Consider the following 15,824-nt stretch of genomic DNA (forward strand, 5'->3'; position numbering starts at 1 on the left):
AAAACAAGAAGGGCATTTGGTCTAGTGGTATGATTCTCGCTTTGGGTGCGAGAGGTCCCGAGTTCGATTCTCGGAATGCCCCCCTTTTATATTTGTGTCATTGTGTGTGTGTTTTCTTTTTCTTTTTTTTCCTAACCAACCAAACAGTCGTCGTCTTCTTCTTCTGGTTCCCTTTGCTTTGTTTTGTCGCTTTGCTTATAATTTTTTTTTGGAGGTTTACTTTATCGGTTGGTCTTGTATTCTTGTTGCTTTGTTGGAAGTTGAAACACAGTAACACACTACATGGTACTTGGAAATCAGAAAGCGCTTGAAAACAAAAACAATTGAAGCTATCGTTTTCTTTGTCCCAAAAAAGAACACAACCACAAAATAATTGAAAAAATAAAAATGGGGGCATTCCGAGAATTGAACTCGGGACCTCTTGCACCCTAAGCAAGAATCATGCCACTAGACCAAATGCCCTTATCGTATTCTTTGTACCTAAAACTTAGATAACTAAAAGGGAAAATGTAATACAGAGAAAAAATTGTAGGGGCATTCCGAGAATTGAACTCGGGACCTCTCGCACCCTAAGCGAGAATCATACCACTAGACCAAATGCCCATGACGTTAAAAGTGAGACTGATATTATTATTTAACAATAAACAAGTATATTTGACCCAGAATTTTATTCTTTTCTGGGAAAAGCAATTAACTAAACTTCCTTATTTCTTCTAAAAATAACTTCCCCTTTTTTTCCCTATCTGGTGTAGACATTACAGAAAATCAATATAATTTTCAACTTTCACAGTAAATCTCACCTAGACTTTAACAGCTTTTATGTATAACCCAAAAAGGAGAAAAAGAATTTTTAAAATTCTATACATAAATCAAATAAACTCTTTTATTTAAAAGAATTTAAACATTTCCCACAACTTTTTTTTGCAAACTTACTTTACCTAAATATAAAAACACCTCCTTAGATTTAGGTTAGTTGCAAAAACACTTCTTGGGTTTCAATTTTTTCTTATAACTCCATCAGATTTTCATATTCATCAAATTGACTACTAAGACTAACTTTTGTTAACTATTATGGATGAAAAACAATGTGACCATCACATAACTAGTAGTGCAAATTAATTGGTGAGTCTTCTTATTTTAACATAATGATTATGTGATTTTTCAATCCACACAAGCTAACAGAAGTTAGTCTCAAAGGTTAATTTGAAGGATATGAAAATCTCAAGGTATTATAAGGAAGAATTGGAACTCCAATGGGTGTTTTTGTATTTTTGCCAAAAAATATGGATAGTACTTTGAAAGGATTTATTTTATTTTTAAATTTACCTTTTTAATAATTTGTAGGTGACAAAGGATCTTCATAAACTCAGTTCCTACTGTTCTTTATTTAAAGTTAAAATTTATCTCATATATCTAAGTACGAAGAAAAGATTTAATCAATTGATATAGTTGATACTTGATACTTATTATTTATCCAAAAAAAAAAAAAAAACTTTATACTTATTACTAACAGATTTGTGATGATATTTTGAGAGTATTGAAGATGGAAAGAGTACATCACATGCTTACATTGGCATTGTAAAGTTGAGAAAATATTCTTCCACTTATAACCCTCATCTCACTATTTAATGATTCCCACAATGTGTAGAAAAGTTTAACATACTCATGATTGGACAGAACCTTTTTTTTTTTTTAAGCCACTGATGTCTCTGTTCATGATTGGACAGAACCCTAACTGAAGGGTATATTTAGTCATGTACCAAAGTTTCAGTACTAAAGTGACAAAAAAGTTAAGAGGGTCTTAGTGCAATAAAATAAAATTTTAGGGGTTTACCCAATTTAATAAATATTTTATGATCACAGTACAATACCTTTATATGCTTCTTCACCTCATCCATCATGCTTTTATTCTCCGATTGACATAATTTCTCATCTATCCATCATTTTTTTACCTTATTGGTAAGTTACACGCATCCAATACCCTCCATCCTTCTAAATTATTAAAGCTTTCTAATCAGCTCCACACCTCTCCAAACATCCAAATCGTTATTGACTCTATGAGACCTACGTAATGAATCCCAATATGCTAGTCAGCGTTGACCATATATATTATTTTATAACATTCTATTTTATTCAAAGCCATCCCATTAATTTTCGCATTACTTACAATAATTAAAACACATTGGACCAACCTAATCAAAATATATTTACACATTTAACCATAATCTAAAAACTAAAGTTTATGCCAAATTAAACCTTGAAAATCTCAACAACAAACAACAGCTCCCTACTAACAAAATAGTGAACGGAATAAACAAAGTTTACTTATGTCACATTGATCAAAATAGATTAAATTGTAGGTTCTTAATAAAATATTAGATATCAAAATAAATTAAAACGGAGAAAATACAGTGGATTAAAACAAATCTAGGTCCAATGGAAGAGCAATCTGGAAAAAACACACAAGTTGCGTTAGAGGAGAAAAGAGTATTATTTTGATTGGTCAAAAGGTATTGCATTGGTTATGTTATTGTCACTTTGAAAGGATAGAGCTTTCGCAGTAATGTGAACTAGGGGATACTCATCTCTTCGAAAAATAAGCCATATTTTCCCCACAAAGGAATGTTTAGTACCAAGAGAGTATCCTGAACCAAACTCCATATTAAAGGATGAATTTCACTGGAACAAGCCTAAGCCTATAATTAGCAAGCATCCATGGTCTTCATATATGTCAGATCAGGAGGGGAAAAGACATTGATCCTTGCAAGGGAGGGGAGTTTGGGCAAGAAATCAGTGAGGCAACAAGGAAGCTTCGCAAACTTAAACCATTTGAAAAGTTACAAGATCATCAAGAAAGTCATTTGAGGCAGCAGCCTCTTCACATCATGTCCTCTGCTGACGGGAACGTACTGCCTGCAAGCCTACAGTGCAAGTTTACATGCTTTTAAAAACACATAAATCTACATCATTTATGATGTGAACTTTCCCATTAACCCCATATTTGGACCCAGTTCCAGATGCAAGAATAGTTTAGAACCATATGCAACCGCAACTGCACCTGCAAATATGATATGCAGTGATTCCAATGTATGCCATTCAAGAACAAATTACATCATAGAGACAAATCCAAACTGTTTGCAAACATTTAACATGCAGAAAAAGGGGTCCGCTGCCGACAGACGCGCACACACACATATATATTTGGGCGGGGTGGGGGTTAGAGAGAGAGAGAATTCAGAAACTCATTTTGGATGTGCATTTGCAGTTCTACATATTGAACAAGGCTAACATTATCTGATCCACTATACTAACTAGAGGTAAATAAACCACAAAATAGGTAGAGTGGATTTGCTGAAAAACTTTTTCTACTTCCAAATAAGGTATCTACCAAGAGAAGACGTTAACAGGAAAATCCAGATAAAATTAACGCTACCTTGAAGTGACTTGTGCCTAACTAGCCAAGTTGCATGGCACCATCAAGAGGATTAGAGACGAGTAAAATTCAACAAAAAAACCAGCACAGCCTCCAAATTTCTCTCCAATGCAGCAGGATTGAGGACAAAAATCATTACACTGCCAAACATCTATCATATGCACTTGATGGGTGTATCTCTGCTGAGCAACTATAAGAACAAGGATGGTGCTTTAACTCTAACCTGAACAGGCTCTGTTAATTCAGTTTTCCTGCCTCAAGAAAAATAATGAACTGGCAATGCTGCAGGATCAAGTTCCCAGAAGCCTCTCAGGGTGCCACCTTTCTCTTTTGTCAGGCGGAAAGCAGGTAATTGATGGGAGAACTTAAGAAGCTCTATCCGAGGAATCCCAATGGTTACTTCTGACCCCTCTTTTAATTGGGCCTTGAAAACTGAGTTGAAACCATCCACTCGCTCCAAAAACAACACTCTTATATGCAAATCCTCCTCCTCAACGACTTCTACTATTTCATATTCACAGCTCTCCAACTCAGAACATTTGATTTCAGCAGTCCAGCTCTTATATAATGCCCATACCTCACCTTTCCTAGGAAAGATGGCATACTCATTCCTCTTACCAGCAGGATCAGATCTTACCCGATGCGAAAAGGAAGTGGTAGTAGTATATACCTGGGATTGACTCTTAATCTTAAAATTTCCACAACAAATGGGCATGCCTTTATCACGCCATTGGATAGTGTTGTTTGGCAGCTGGCGGGAGCCAAGCCATGTAAGGTGCAATTTGAAAACTGAGCCAGCATCGATTTTCGTAATCATACCATAATATTTTGGCAAGCCATCCTCATCACTGTACAATGCCCAAATCTGACCAATCTGAAACTTCTCCTGGGATTTTTCAGCATCAAAATCGTAAAATTCAGGTTCTGGAATTTCAATAGCTTCTGAGGGGGAAGCTGGAGGATTACTGTGATCTTCAGTAACAATGCCATTACTGCTTTCCCCAGACTCAAAGTGGCTGCTCTTTACATCAGCCTGGAACATTGATGCATTTGCACCAGCCTCCACTGCCACATCTTCAGGCACAGAAAACTCTTCAATTTTAAGGGGTAAAGCTGCAGGGTCTAGTTCAAAAGATCCTTTCGGCACACCTTCTCTTTCCTCACCAGTCATTTTAAAGGATGGAACCCTGTGTGAGAACCTAAATAGTTCTACAGGTGGAACTTGAAATGTGCCCATTTCTTCCTTAACCATTCGACAAAAGAGGCTTGCAAAGCCTTTCACCTTAATGATGTATGCAACACGTATACCCACATCCTGTGAAAACTCTGACAAGATTTCAACAAATTCATACTCGGGCTTACGATGCTGGTCTGGATCAGAGTACCATTTGATATCCCAGTTCTTGAAGAGTCCCCATATTTCTCCCTTTCTAGGATAAACCTTGAAACTATCTCTACGGCTGCCCTTCTCCCAAGAAATCAAATGAGAGAACATAAGACGATCTTCAGTGTTTTCCGTGTTCCCCTTTGTAAACTTACCACAAGAAGTAGGCAAGTCCGCATTGAACCATTTGATTTCATCCTCATCATCTGGGTCTGGCTCTAGCCAGGTTATCCTCAGCTTAAACCCGGGAGAGAGAACTTTCTTAATCTGTGCGTAAAATCTAGGCATGGCTTCCACAGTATCATAAACAGCCCAGATCTGCCCTGCTGCAAAACACTCTTGTTTCCTATCCTTGTCAAAGTCACTGAAATCTGGATCAGGATATTGAAAATATTCAGGCTTTAGTGTTGTGTCAGACCTTGAATCAGATGCAGAATTGTCATAAGCTTCAGAAGTTTTCTTACGGTTATCATCAGCCACTGTTTCTTTTCCACTCAATTTTGCTTTCATGTTCCCATTCGATAAGCTCTCCTCAAAACAAGCATTTTCATTCTGTTTCACCTCTTTCAGATCTTCTTTTACATTAGAAGCTAAATGAGATGATTTATTTATTTTAGATGACTCTTTTATAGATGCATCCCCACTCTCCTCTTTAGTGGCAGAGGATGATTCACTCCTCTTGGCTTTTTTTCGAGAGTTTACAGTGTTTTCATCATCACTCAAGTTTTCCTTGTAAGAAACCTGCTGCTTGTGCCGTGAAGATCTTCGTATGTTTTGGTCTCTAAAAGATTCAAACTTCTGTCCACCCTGAATATTACCATCATTGTCTACAGCTATATCTTCTTCTTCAGAGTCAGTGCTGCTCTTAGAATTAAAACTCTCACTGGATTCCTCTACCTGCTTCCTCTTCTTGCCATTCATCTTTCCTGATCCAACCTTACCAACATTCCCCTGACATCCTACCTCCACCTTGCAAGCACCATCGTTCTTCTGGGGGAACACTGGCTTACTCATGTTGGTAGCTGGTGGTGCATGACTGCTGTTGGTAGTTGGTGGTGCATGACTGTTGTTGGTAGTTGGTGGAGGACCTTGCACATTCATGTCATATGCAATGAATGGCTTCTGGCAACTGTGACAACGGAGAGATCTATTGACAACTTCTTTATAATACTGGTACCTTACTGAACAAAACGGACAGACAGTCCAGAAAGTTGGGCGGACATTAGAGTGACCAGGTGGAACTGGCTGAGGCGGCTTCTGTTGCTGAGGATTCGAGCCTGTCACATTGCTCCTATAGTTATTATGAGCCCCAACATTTGAGCTCCAGCTGCCCTTTTGAGAGGGCCGATTCGGTGGTGCTGCTTTATACACAGGAGCTCTGCGTTTCATGTCATGAAAAGCACGTTTATCTCGGTCTAAAAGCACTCTTTGAGCTTCCCCAATCAGCTTAAAAGCAGCTTCTGCACCTGCAAACTTGTTTTTATCAGGATGAAGTTGTAGAGCAAACTTCCTGTACTGCTTCTTAATCATTGCCTCATCAGCTGTCGGCTCAATCTGAAGGATACCATACCAGTTCATCTCATTCCCATATATTCTCTGCTCGGCAGCAATATGCACATCGCAAACCATAAGCATTTGAGAAATATTATCCACATCAGGATATAGTTGTTGGGCCTTGATAATAACTTTACGAGCCGCTACAAATTCCTTGCTTTCCATCTTCTTCAAAGCAATCCCCTTGGCCCTGACAGCCTCTTCTTTATTGCAATCCATCACTAATCCAGAACCAGAACCTGACTCAAATTGCTTCACTGAAGTTCATTCGACAGAAAAGCTGCATCAAAAGCCCATGCTTGCTTCAACCTATACTAACATAGCCACATTAAAATGCATAGCCCGTACAAACCCTCCAGAAATCCTGACCCATCATCCAAAATATTCAACCCGAACGTCCAGATGGGCCCTACAAATTTTGTATAAATTTACACCCATTAAAAACCTAATATTTACTATAAAAAAATAAATAAATAAATAAATAAGAAAGGAAAAGGGAGTGATTAACAGCACCTACAAGCTTGCAACCATTAAAGTAATACATAAGCATCTGTGTCAGTTGCCTCACTCCATAAAATGAACAAACCGTACCCAAGAGACATGTAACATTAATTTTTATTTATTATTATCTTCTTTTTCAATATATTACTTTGTCATACCAACTTGAAATTCAATTGATGCCAGGAAGATAGGGATATAACAAATATTTCCAAAATCCTAACCATCACAAAACAACCCAACCTAATGAAGCATCAACGCCTCGTAAAAATAAAAATAAAAAATGAAAAAAGAAGCAAAGCTTGGGAAAATAAAGACACCTAGTCTACACTCTACAGAGACCAAGCCAGAAAAAACACACCTATGTTGCCAAATTAGCAAACATCCAATTATAGATTAACTAAAAAAAGAAGAGCATAAAACACACCCAAAAAGAAAAATGATTCAAACTTAATCAAAACTATACATCCATCGGTAATTTAACAAATGGTAAACCTCAATAACGTTAGACAAAACAAAAATTTTAAAAATTAAAAATTAAAAACTCAGATACAGGCTGTGTATGTTCTACGATTTCAAAAGCAGAAAAATGACCCATCAAATAACTACTACGTGTCAGATAGCCTGGTACATGTCACTGTCAAAGAGTGAAACCAAACCAGTGATGGCACATCTTAAAAGGATTAGAACATTCTTTAACCCCTAAACAAAGCCCAAAACAAATTCACACAGGAAAAAAAAAATACGAGCTTTTTTTAAAAGACTGGACAAACCCAGAAATACCCTTATATTGCTAACCCTAATATCATTCAAATTGTGCAAAACCCGACTCAAAAATACAAACATTTCTTTAAACCCTGACCAAACCCCAAAAGCCACAAAATCAAGTTCACAGAGAGAAATATAGACAAGATTTTAAGAAAACTGAACAAACCCAGAAAAACCTTTACACCCTTGACCCTAATTTCATTCAAACTTTGCAGAACCCAACTCAAAAAAAAAGAAAAAAGAAATAAGAAAAATCAAAGTAGAAGTGACCCACTAATATATTTGAGAAACTGAAACAAACCCAGATAATGCAAGGCGTAGAATAAGATATTTCATTCTCAATCAACTCAAAAACGAGGCGATGAACAATTTGGGGAAATGAAAATTTTAAAGAATTAGGCATTTTACAATTTGGGGAATTTAAAAAAAAAACCCTAGAACTGTTAAATCAGTTTAAAGTTTAAACTCAAATAGAGTAAAGAAATTTGAGCGATTAGAGGAGAGAGCAGAGTGAAGGAGGACTTACTTAGTGTAGTTGAAGAGTAAACCAGAGGTCTTGTGGGAACCAATGGGAAGGGGTTTTGCTGTGGCAAAAGAAACCAAGAGGTTGAAGAAGAGAAATATAATCTCGGTTTGACTTTAATTTTCCACTACTAGCAAACCCAATTTGTACTTGTGTTTATCGTGAACCTTGTAATTCTGTTGCAGTTGAAGGACTATTTAGAAATTTTTTTTTGCTAATATGCCCCTGTATACTATGAATTTGCAGGTGTAGGTTAGATCTAGTTAGGGAAATTAGCCCAAATCTTGTAATTATGTTGAAGTTGAGGGACTTTTTTGAATGAATTATTGGTTAAATTGCATATTTGGTCCTCGATCTTTTATCTTCGTTTCTAAGTAGTCCTTATACTTTTGAATATTTCACTTTAGGCCCAAAACTTTCAAAATTATTTCAAACTGGTCCTTATCATAATTTGACGAATGAGAAATGCCGATATGAAAAAACGGAATTCATTCTACATCATAGGCTTCACGTCATCAAAGTGATATCGATTTCATGAATTTCGTTTGCTACATTAGCGTTTTCATCGATTAGATGATAGTGAGGACCTTTTTGAAACATTTTTAATTATAAGGTGATTTTTTGAAAAAACCAAAAGTTGATTACCAAATATGTAATTTAATCTAAATCCCTATTTTGCCCTTAGTAACCAATTTTTGTGGACTAAATTGCTCTTGGGTGAGTGGTGATGTTCTTATTTGCCCCTAACATATCAAAAAAATCCCTATTTTGTCCTTGATATACCAAAAGAGAAACAGTATTTTTGAACTTTTTTAAAATGTATAATTTGAAAATACTGTACCTAAAAGGGAGGGAATTTTTTAGAAATAAAATTGAAATATAGTACCTTATGTGTACAGTTAAATTTAGACACTTGATTATGTTGACTTATAAAGTACAAATATTGTTATTATTTTAAAAAATAATTAAATTCAATACAATTAAGTATTTAAATTTAATTAAGAAACATCAGATACTGCATGTAAGATACTCTATTTAAGTTTTACTTTTTTAAATAATTGTAGTGTGGAAAATGCACTGTTACCCCGTTCCAAACAGGCACTTGTTACAAAATAGAGAGAGAACTCTTATTTCTAGTTTTCTACAAACTTTAGGTTATTTGCTTATATTGTTAGCTGATTGTGTAGTGAAATACTATTCATAAATTATATTAGAAAAAAACAGGGTCTGGCTTTTTCAAAATTCCATTCTAGAACTTTCAGGTGAGTAATGCTTCACTTTTCTAGAAAGTGCTTGTCTTTAACCTTTTTAATACAAAATTGATGGTTTACAAAGTGCATCTAGAATTTGACCATGAAAAGGGCTGCCTTCCCTTTTGTATATACTGATTATAACAGTTTGTCCTTTGTCAGTGAACGGCCCATCGAATTCAATAGTCACCTTTTTGTCCCAATCTAAATTCATTTCAATCCAGGCATCCGCATATCATCCCCTACTAAATTTAGTCGATTTCTAATGATCATTTAATGTTCGTAGTAACAAAAGGAAGAATGCCACAAAAAAATTACCATTACGTACTTGTGTCGGTTTGGTGGATGTGTGAATGCACTGGTTATTATTTCAGTTTTCACAATATTTTTTACAATAATTAAGTTGATAAATTTTTACGGTTTTCCGTTAAATCTACTACTAACAATATATCATATCAATAGTTTTGAAAAAAATTATCATTTTTTTTTTTTTTTGGTGGTGTTTATAGACTTTATCTATTGTTACAACAGATGGCATGCAAGTGAGGAAGTTTACATGATAACACGTTAGTTCTTGTGGTTCACCATTGGTAACAAATCATCACGCAATTGGCCACTTGCATTCAATATGCCAGAGAGATTGAATCTTTCAATTGTCTAGGTGAATGAAGGACATGAGAAGATGAGATTGAATATTTCAATTGTCCCTTGCTAAGTAAATAAAGTAGATGATTGGTTGAGTTAGTCTCAAAAGTCAAATCACCTAAAAAATGTAATCTCAAATTTTCTTTTCTCAAAACCAATAAAACATGGATTTCTCATTTCAAATTCAAGGAAATGCAGTATTTTACAGATATCTCCCAGGTATGGATGTGAATGGTTCCCAGCAACAAAAGCGGTCACCTTGTTTCTCACTTCAATCCAACTACAACCAGGCATTTTCTTCACACCTTGGTCCAACATTGCCTTCCTAATCATCTCTGCTTCCTTCCACTGTCCACTTGCACAATACAAATTTGACAACAAAACATAACTTATCTCTTTCTGAGGTTCTAAAATCTTTAAAGTTTCCCCCAAATGTGCTCCCACTCCTACGTTCCAATGTGCAGAACATGCTCCAAGCAGAGCCTCAGACGAGCTGGCCTTTGCATTATCTGTTACTGAATACGTATCAGCCAACTCTGTTGCTTCTGCCAAGAACCCACCTCGGCCAAGCATATCCACCATGCATGCTACATGATCCATTTCAGGGCAAATCCCATAAACAGAAACCATAGATTCAAAAAAGAAGCGACCTTTCTCTATAAGACCCAAGTGGCTACAAGTCATCAACAGGCCAATGAAAGTTACTTTGTCAGGTTTTACTCCACATGCTACCATTTGTTCATAAAGCCATAGAGCCTGGCCAGCCCGTCCATGTAACCCAAATCCAAACAACATTGCATTCCAAGAGACCACATCCTTGTTAGGAATTTCATTAAATGCACGGCTTGAACCTTCTACATCACCACACTTGGCATACATGTTAATTAAACCATTGCCAACATAGACATCAGCATTCATACCAAAGTGAATTATGCAACCATGGACCATCTTACCATGCCCTAGTACTGCCAGGCTAGAACACGCATGAAGGACAGCCCCAAAAGCAAAATCATCAGGCTGTACGCAATTTCTCATCATGTCAACAAAGAAGCAAAGAGCTTCATCTCCATTCCCATTTCTTGCGTACCCTGCAATCATAGATGTCCATGAAACTATATTCTTCTCAGGTGCTCGCTGAAAAGCAAGAAAGGATTCCTGGGTGTCCCCTACTCTCATATGGGCATCAATGATAGCATTCCAAGACACTTGAGTGAGCGTTCCAAAGGACTCAAACACCTTCGTAGCATCATCCGGGCAACCTAGTCTAGCATAAAAGCTTAATACTGAGTTCTTAGCCTCCACTGCAGAGCTCCAACCAGTCTTAATTATAATTCCATGCACCAAGCATCCATACGAAAATTCTGATGATTCAGAACATGCATTCATGAGGGCACTTAATGTCCACTGATCTGGCTGACACAAACTCTCACGCATCTCTTTAAACAAATTCAAACATAATTCCACTTCACCGCATCGAGCATGACTGGCAATCAGAATATTCCAAGCAATTTCCACCTTTTTTGGAATCATGTGGAACACTTCATGCGCAGAGTCAAATTGACAAGAATTTGTATGCGCAAACAAGAGCGAACACCAAGTTACTTCATTCCTACTTTGCATATCTTCAAAAACTTTGCTAGCACTGAAGGGACGCAAACACTTCCCGTACATGTCAATTAGCGAATTACAAACCGGCAACGAAGATTGGAACCCAGAAACAATAACCAAAGCATGGATTTTAACTCCGTGTGTAAGTTCACTTGCGCCTGCACACGCACTCAAAGTTGCGGTGAACGAGTAATGGTCGGGTTTAGTGTTGGAGATTCTCATGTGGCGGAAAAGCGACAGCGATTCTTGGTGAAGACCCAGTTGAGAATAGCCAGTGAGCATTGCGTTCCAAGCGACCGCGTCTCTGTGGGACATTTCGTCGAACAGTTTGCGAGCGCATTGGGTTCGACCCGATCGTGCAAGTATTGCTATCTTAGATGTAATTTGGAATAAATCTGAGTGCATGTCATTCTATTTCAATTCTCAGAGACACACGCTAAGGTAAAGGAGTTGTTTTGAATGTGGTTGGGAGCCTATGAAGCAGACGGGCTCAAGAAATCCCAAAAACAAGATATAATTAACATACAAAGTAATACGCATGCACAGTGTATGGCAGATACAGTGAAGAAAGAAAAGTCAGTTTTAGTGGCAGATACAGTGAAGAAAGAAAAGTCAGTTTTAGCGCAGTGAGTAATTGGAGGTTCGGTGATTAAGAGCACACGGTGTTGGACTATTGAGGTTGTGCATGGAAAACAGTTCGGTCTTCCATTTTCTCCCTAATTTCTGGTTTTGTTTATACTTTAGTTAAATTGCATAAATGGGCCTCAAACTTTGTCATTAATTACAAAATCTTCCTTATATTTAAAATATTTCGAATGTCTTTTGATGAATAGAAAATATTGACGAAATGAATAGAATTCACCAAAAAAATTATTACTTTGGAGGGTGATTCCATGGTGGTAATAAAGGCTCTTAATAGTGACTAGCCCCGTCACATGTGCTTCACACATACGATGAGACTTTTTTTGTAGCAAAAAAAATTGTCTTTATTTTATATATATAATTTTTATTTTGAGAATCTGATTTATAAGTAGATAAAGCAATTCAACTTCTTAAAGTCTCTATCAAAGGCCTTATAGCTGAATTGACATCTCTCTATGCACAAAATGCTTAGGGGTCTAGGGGGGAAGGGTTCGAGCTGTGGGTTAGCAGCATATTGTAATTATTTTTCAAAAAAAAAACTTCTTAAAGCCCCTTAAATGTATAAATGAGGAGTCCTTGGCATCTTTTGGTTATCTTCTTAAAACAGTTCAACTTACTATAGTAGCTTTCAATCATGTATCTTTTTCTCATATTTGTAAAGAAATAGTATTGTTTTTTCTCATATTTGTAAAGAAATAGTATTGTTGCAAGGCTGGCTCAACAATTTTAAGGGCCTTAGGTGAAAATTTTAAGCGGGGCTTTTTTTATATCTTCTATACGCAATATATAATTTTTTTTTTTTTAGAGATTTTCAACCTATAGCGTCCGCTCCTAATTTATCATCAGGCTATGACACCAATCAGTTTTTGGTGTAGGCGGGGATTGAACCCCAAATCTCTCATATAACCATCAGAGACTTTACCAATTGAGATAAATAGAACTCACTTATAATAATTGATAAAGTAAAAGTAAAAAATCTAAAAGATAGTGTACGGTGCAATGGGTGTGTGCCTATGCTATGAGTATACATTAAAATTGAGTGTGGGTCGTGGGTTAGTGTGTGTGGGACAGCCGACCAGGTGTGAGCTATGGTGTGGCCATAGCCTTTGAGCAGTGCTTGTGTGTTAATGTGATGTCCTGTCATTGCTGTCAACCGTGTGTGCAGATTAAAAAATAAATTATTTAATAGTGATACAATGGGGTCTTTTTAATACATTCTATTGACCAATAAAATAATTTAAAAAAATCGTAATTAAAATATATAGATAAATATATTATGTGTGTGTATATAAATTTTTTTTCACAAGTGGGGGCCTTAGGCGATTCCATCAGTTGCATTTATAGTTGAACCGGCCTTGTACTACTGCTAAACATGTTAGACATGTTAGAGGTTTATCAGTGTGGATGGAGGATATTCTTTCCCATCTTCATGATGTTCTTTAAGCTAATTTTGGCTAAATTTTTTTAATAAAGTTTCGAGGTCCTTCTTCTAATATATATATTACTTTAATGAAGTAAAGCCTACGATATGGAAAGATGTAATATGGTTATGAACTTCTTGAAATAATGTTAAATTAAAAGTATAAAAACTAAAATAAAAGATTTTAAAATATAAAGACGATTTTGAAATAAAGATTAAAGATTTAAAACCGAATATGCGATTTAACTCCTTTTCTATGTGGCCTCATGCTTGCTCATGTTGAGTGTTAGATAGTGAGACATGCTATCAACCTCCAATTTGGTCGAATCAGATTGCCACGGGTTTAGATCTCCTACTATCGGATCAGTTGAAGTTGTAGTAACGCAGTAATGGGTAGAGATCTCACCAAATCGGCTGAGATTTTCTCATAATTGGTGGAGATCTCCTTACATTAGCTAAGATCTCCTCAAAAGTGACAGAGATCTCACTAGATTGGCTGAGATCTTGGTTTTTTTTTTTTTTTTTTTGAAAATAACTATAAAAGCCAAAGTATTTTGTTAGTTAGCACAGTTTTGAAACTATTTAGGTATCTAACAATTCGAGGCTGTTAGACTCGATTTCATTGTAGCAAATTGAGTTTTAAAGACTCGATTTCCATTAGATGCATAGCTGAGGTGGATTAAAAAAATCCACGTGGAAGTTGAGTCTCCCTCCACAAAACACTCAACACAAACCAACACAGGAAGAAATCACAGAATGCAGCAACTAGAAAATGTGCAGCAACTAGAAAATGCAGTAACCCAAAAACTAGAAAATGCAGCAACCCATAAAAGAAAACTCAACATAGACCAACGCAGAAACCCAGAACAACATAGAACAGCAACCCAGAAAACACAAGCAGACCAACCAGAAAAGAAAAAAAACCCAGCACATCAACCTAGAAAACACTAATAGACCTAGAAAACACAAACCCACAATAGAAAATATTCCATCCGAGACAGATGAACCCAGAAAAAACAGAAAACGAATCAAGAGACAAACCAATGGCGCTCTGGTGTCGAAATCGTGATTTTTGGGTTTGGATTTTTGCTCCGATTGAGATCATGATTTGGGTTTGGGATTTTAAGAAATGCATTTAGATGAGGGGTTTGGATTTTTGCTCCGATTGAGATCATGATTTGGGTTGGGATTTTGAGAAATGGATTTAGATGAAGAAGGAAGAACTGGCTAGGGTTTTTGGGGGCTTGGGAGAAGGGAGTGGCATGGCATATGGAGGAAAAAAAAAAAAAAGAAAAGAGAAAGAGAAAAAGAAGTGAACAGGAAATTGAGTCTTAAATACTCGAGTTCCACATGGTTCTTTTAGTCCATCTCAGCTTTGACAACACAAAGAAATCGAGTCTCTTAAACTCGATTTGCTATAATGAAATTAAGTCTCAAAGACTCGAGTTGCTAGTTTCTTAAATAGTTTGGAAACACTGCTAACTAACAAAATAGTTTGGCTTTTATAATTATTTTCAAAAAAAAAAAAAAAAAAAAAAACCTAAGATCTTCTTGAATCTAGAGAAAATGTAGCAAGATTGATTGAGATCTTCTCGAATATGGTAGAGTTTTGCAATTGGAGATGAAGTTGTCAAACATGTTAGATTTATCGAGTTCTCTAATAGCACAACCACCACTCCAACCAATCTTGTCAATTCCTTTCACTGGCAACTTGCCATCAGTCAAACCAACACGATATTTTTAAATTTGGTGGCTCGGGTTAGTTAGTTTCATTGGGTTCGGTTCCAGATTGGACACCCGATTCATGCTAAATTAATTATTACTTCAATCTATCAAAATTTTATCTAATTCCTTTTTTATTTCTTAATAGACATGCTTATTTTTTTCAAACTCTATAAAAAGGACTTGACGGAGTTTTGTGTTATTGAGAGATTTTGTTGTACACATAGATTGTCTCTCCAATTAACAATCCAATCTTAAGATTCGAATTCCATGATGTATCCCATGTAACGATATACTTTGGTACTCTAGCTTTCAACTTTAGTTGCACAACTTTGGTACACTAGCTTTCATGAACACTCTAGTCTAGTCGAGAAAAA

The 15,824-nt window shown here is 36.2% G+C and overlaps 2 protein-coding genes and 3 non-coding genes across 7 annotated transcripts; 1 reads left to right on the forward strand and 4 right to left on the reverse strand.

Moving 5' to 3' along the window:
- Positions 1–10: 10 nt before the first annotated feature.
- TRNAP-UGG lies at positions 11–82 on the forward strand. The gene has a single exon. It is a non-coding gene; the product is annotated as a tRNA-Pro (tRNA).
- Positions 83–390: 308 nt separating this feature from the next.
- On the reverse strand, positions 391–462 carry TRNAP-AGG. Its single transcript has one exon. It is a non-coding gene; the product is annotated as a tRNA-Pro (tRNA).
- Positions 463–531: 69 nt separating this feature from the next.
- TRNAP-AGG lies at positions 532–603 on the reverse strand. The gene has a single exon. It is a non-coding gene; the product is annotated as a tRNA-Pro (tRNA).
- A 1,789-nt stretch (positions 604–2,392) lies between these two features.
- On the reverse strand, positions 2,393–8,289 carry LOC115994232. 3 transcript variants are annotated; one of them, XR_004093150.1, is made up of 3 exons: positions 8,164–8,289; positions 3,434–6,780; positions 2,393–2,921 (listed from the first exon to the last, which is right to left on the reverse strand). XR_004093150.1 is itself a non-coding variant. In XM_031118295.1 (2 exons), exon 2 carries the CDS (start codon positions 6,588–6,590, stop codon positions 3,690–3,692), a length of 2,901 nt encoding a protein of 966 aa, XP_030974155.1. In that variant the 5' UTR covers positions 6,591–6,780; positions 8,164–8,289; the 3' UTR covers positions 3,231–3,689. The 3 variants fall into 3 exon arrangements, 1 of the variants encoding a protein (XP_030974155.1); XR_004093151.1 differs by lacking the exon at positions 2,393–2,921 and adding an exon at positions 2,936–3,058; XM_031118295.1 differs by lacking the exon at positions 2,393–2,921 and having other exon boundaries at positions 3,231–6,780.
- A 1,804-nt stretch (positions 8,290–10,093) lies between these two features.
- Positions 10,094–12,394, reverse strand: LOC115994012 (pentatricopeptide repeat-containing protein At2g36980, mitochondrial). The gene has a single exon (XM_031118022.1). It carries the CDS (start codon positions 12,066–12,068, stop codon positions 10,170–10,172), a length of 1,899 nt encoding a protein of 632 aa, XP_030973882.1. The 5' UTR covers positions 12,069–12,394; the 3' UTR covers positions 10,094–10,169.
- Positions 12,395–15,824: the final 3,430 nt, after the last annotated feature.

Source organism: Quercus lobata, chromosome 6, assembly GCF_001633185.2.
Source record: "Quercus lobata isolate SW786 chromosome 6, ValleyOak3.0 Primary Assembly, whole genome shotgun sequence".
In the NCBI taxonomy this organism is placed as follows: Eukaryota; Viridiplantae; Streptophyta; class Magnoliopsida; order Fagales; family Fagaceae; genus Quercus; species Quercus lobata.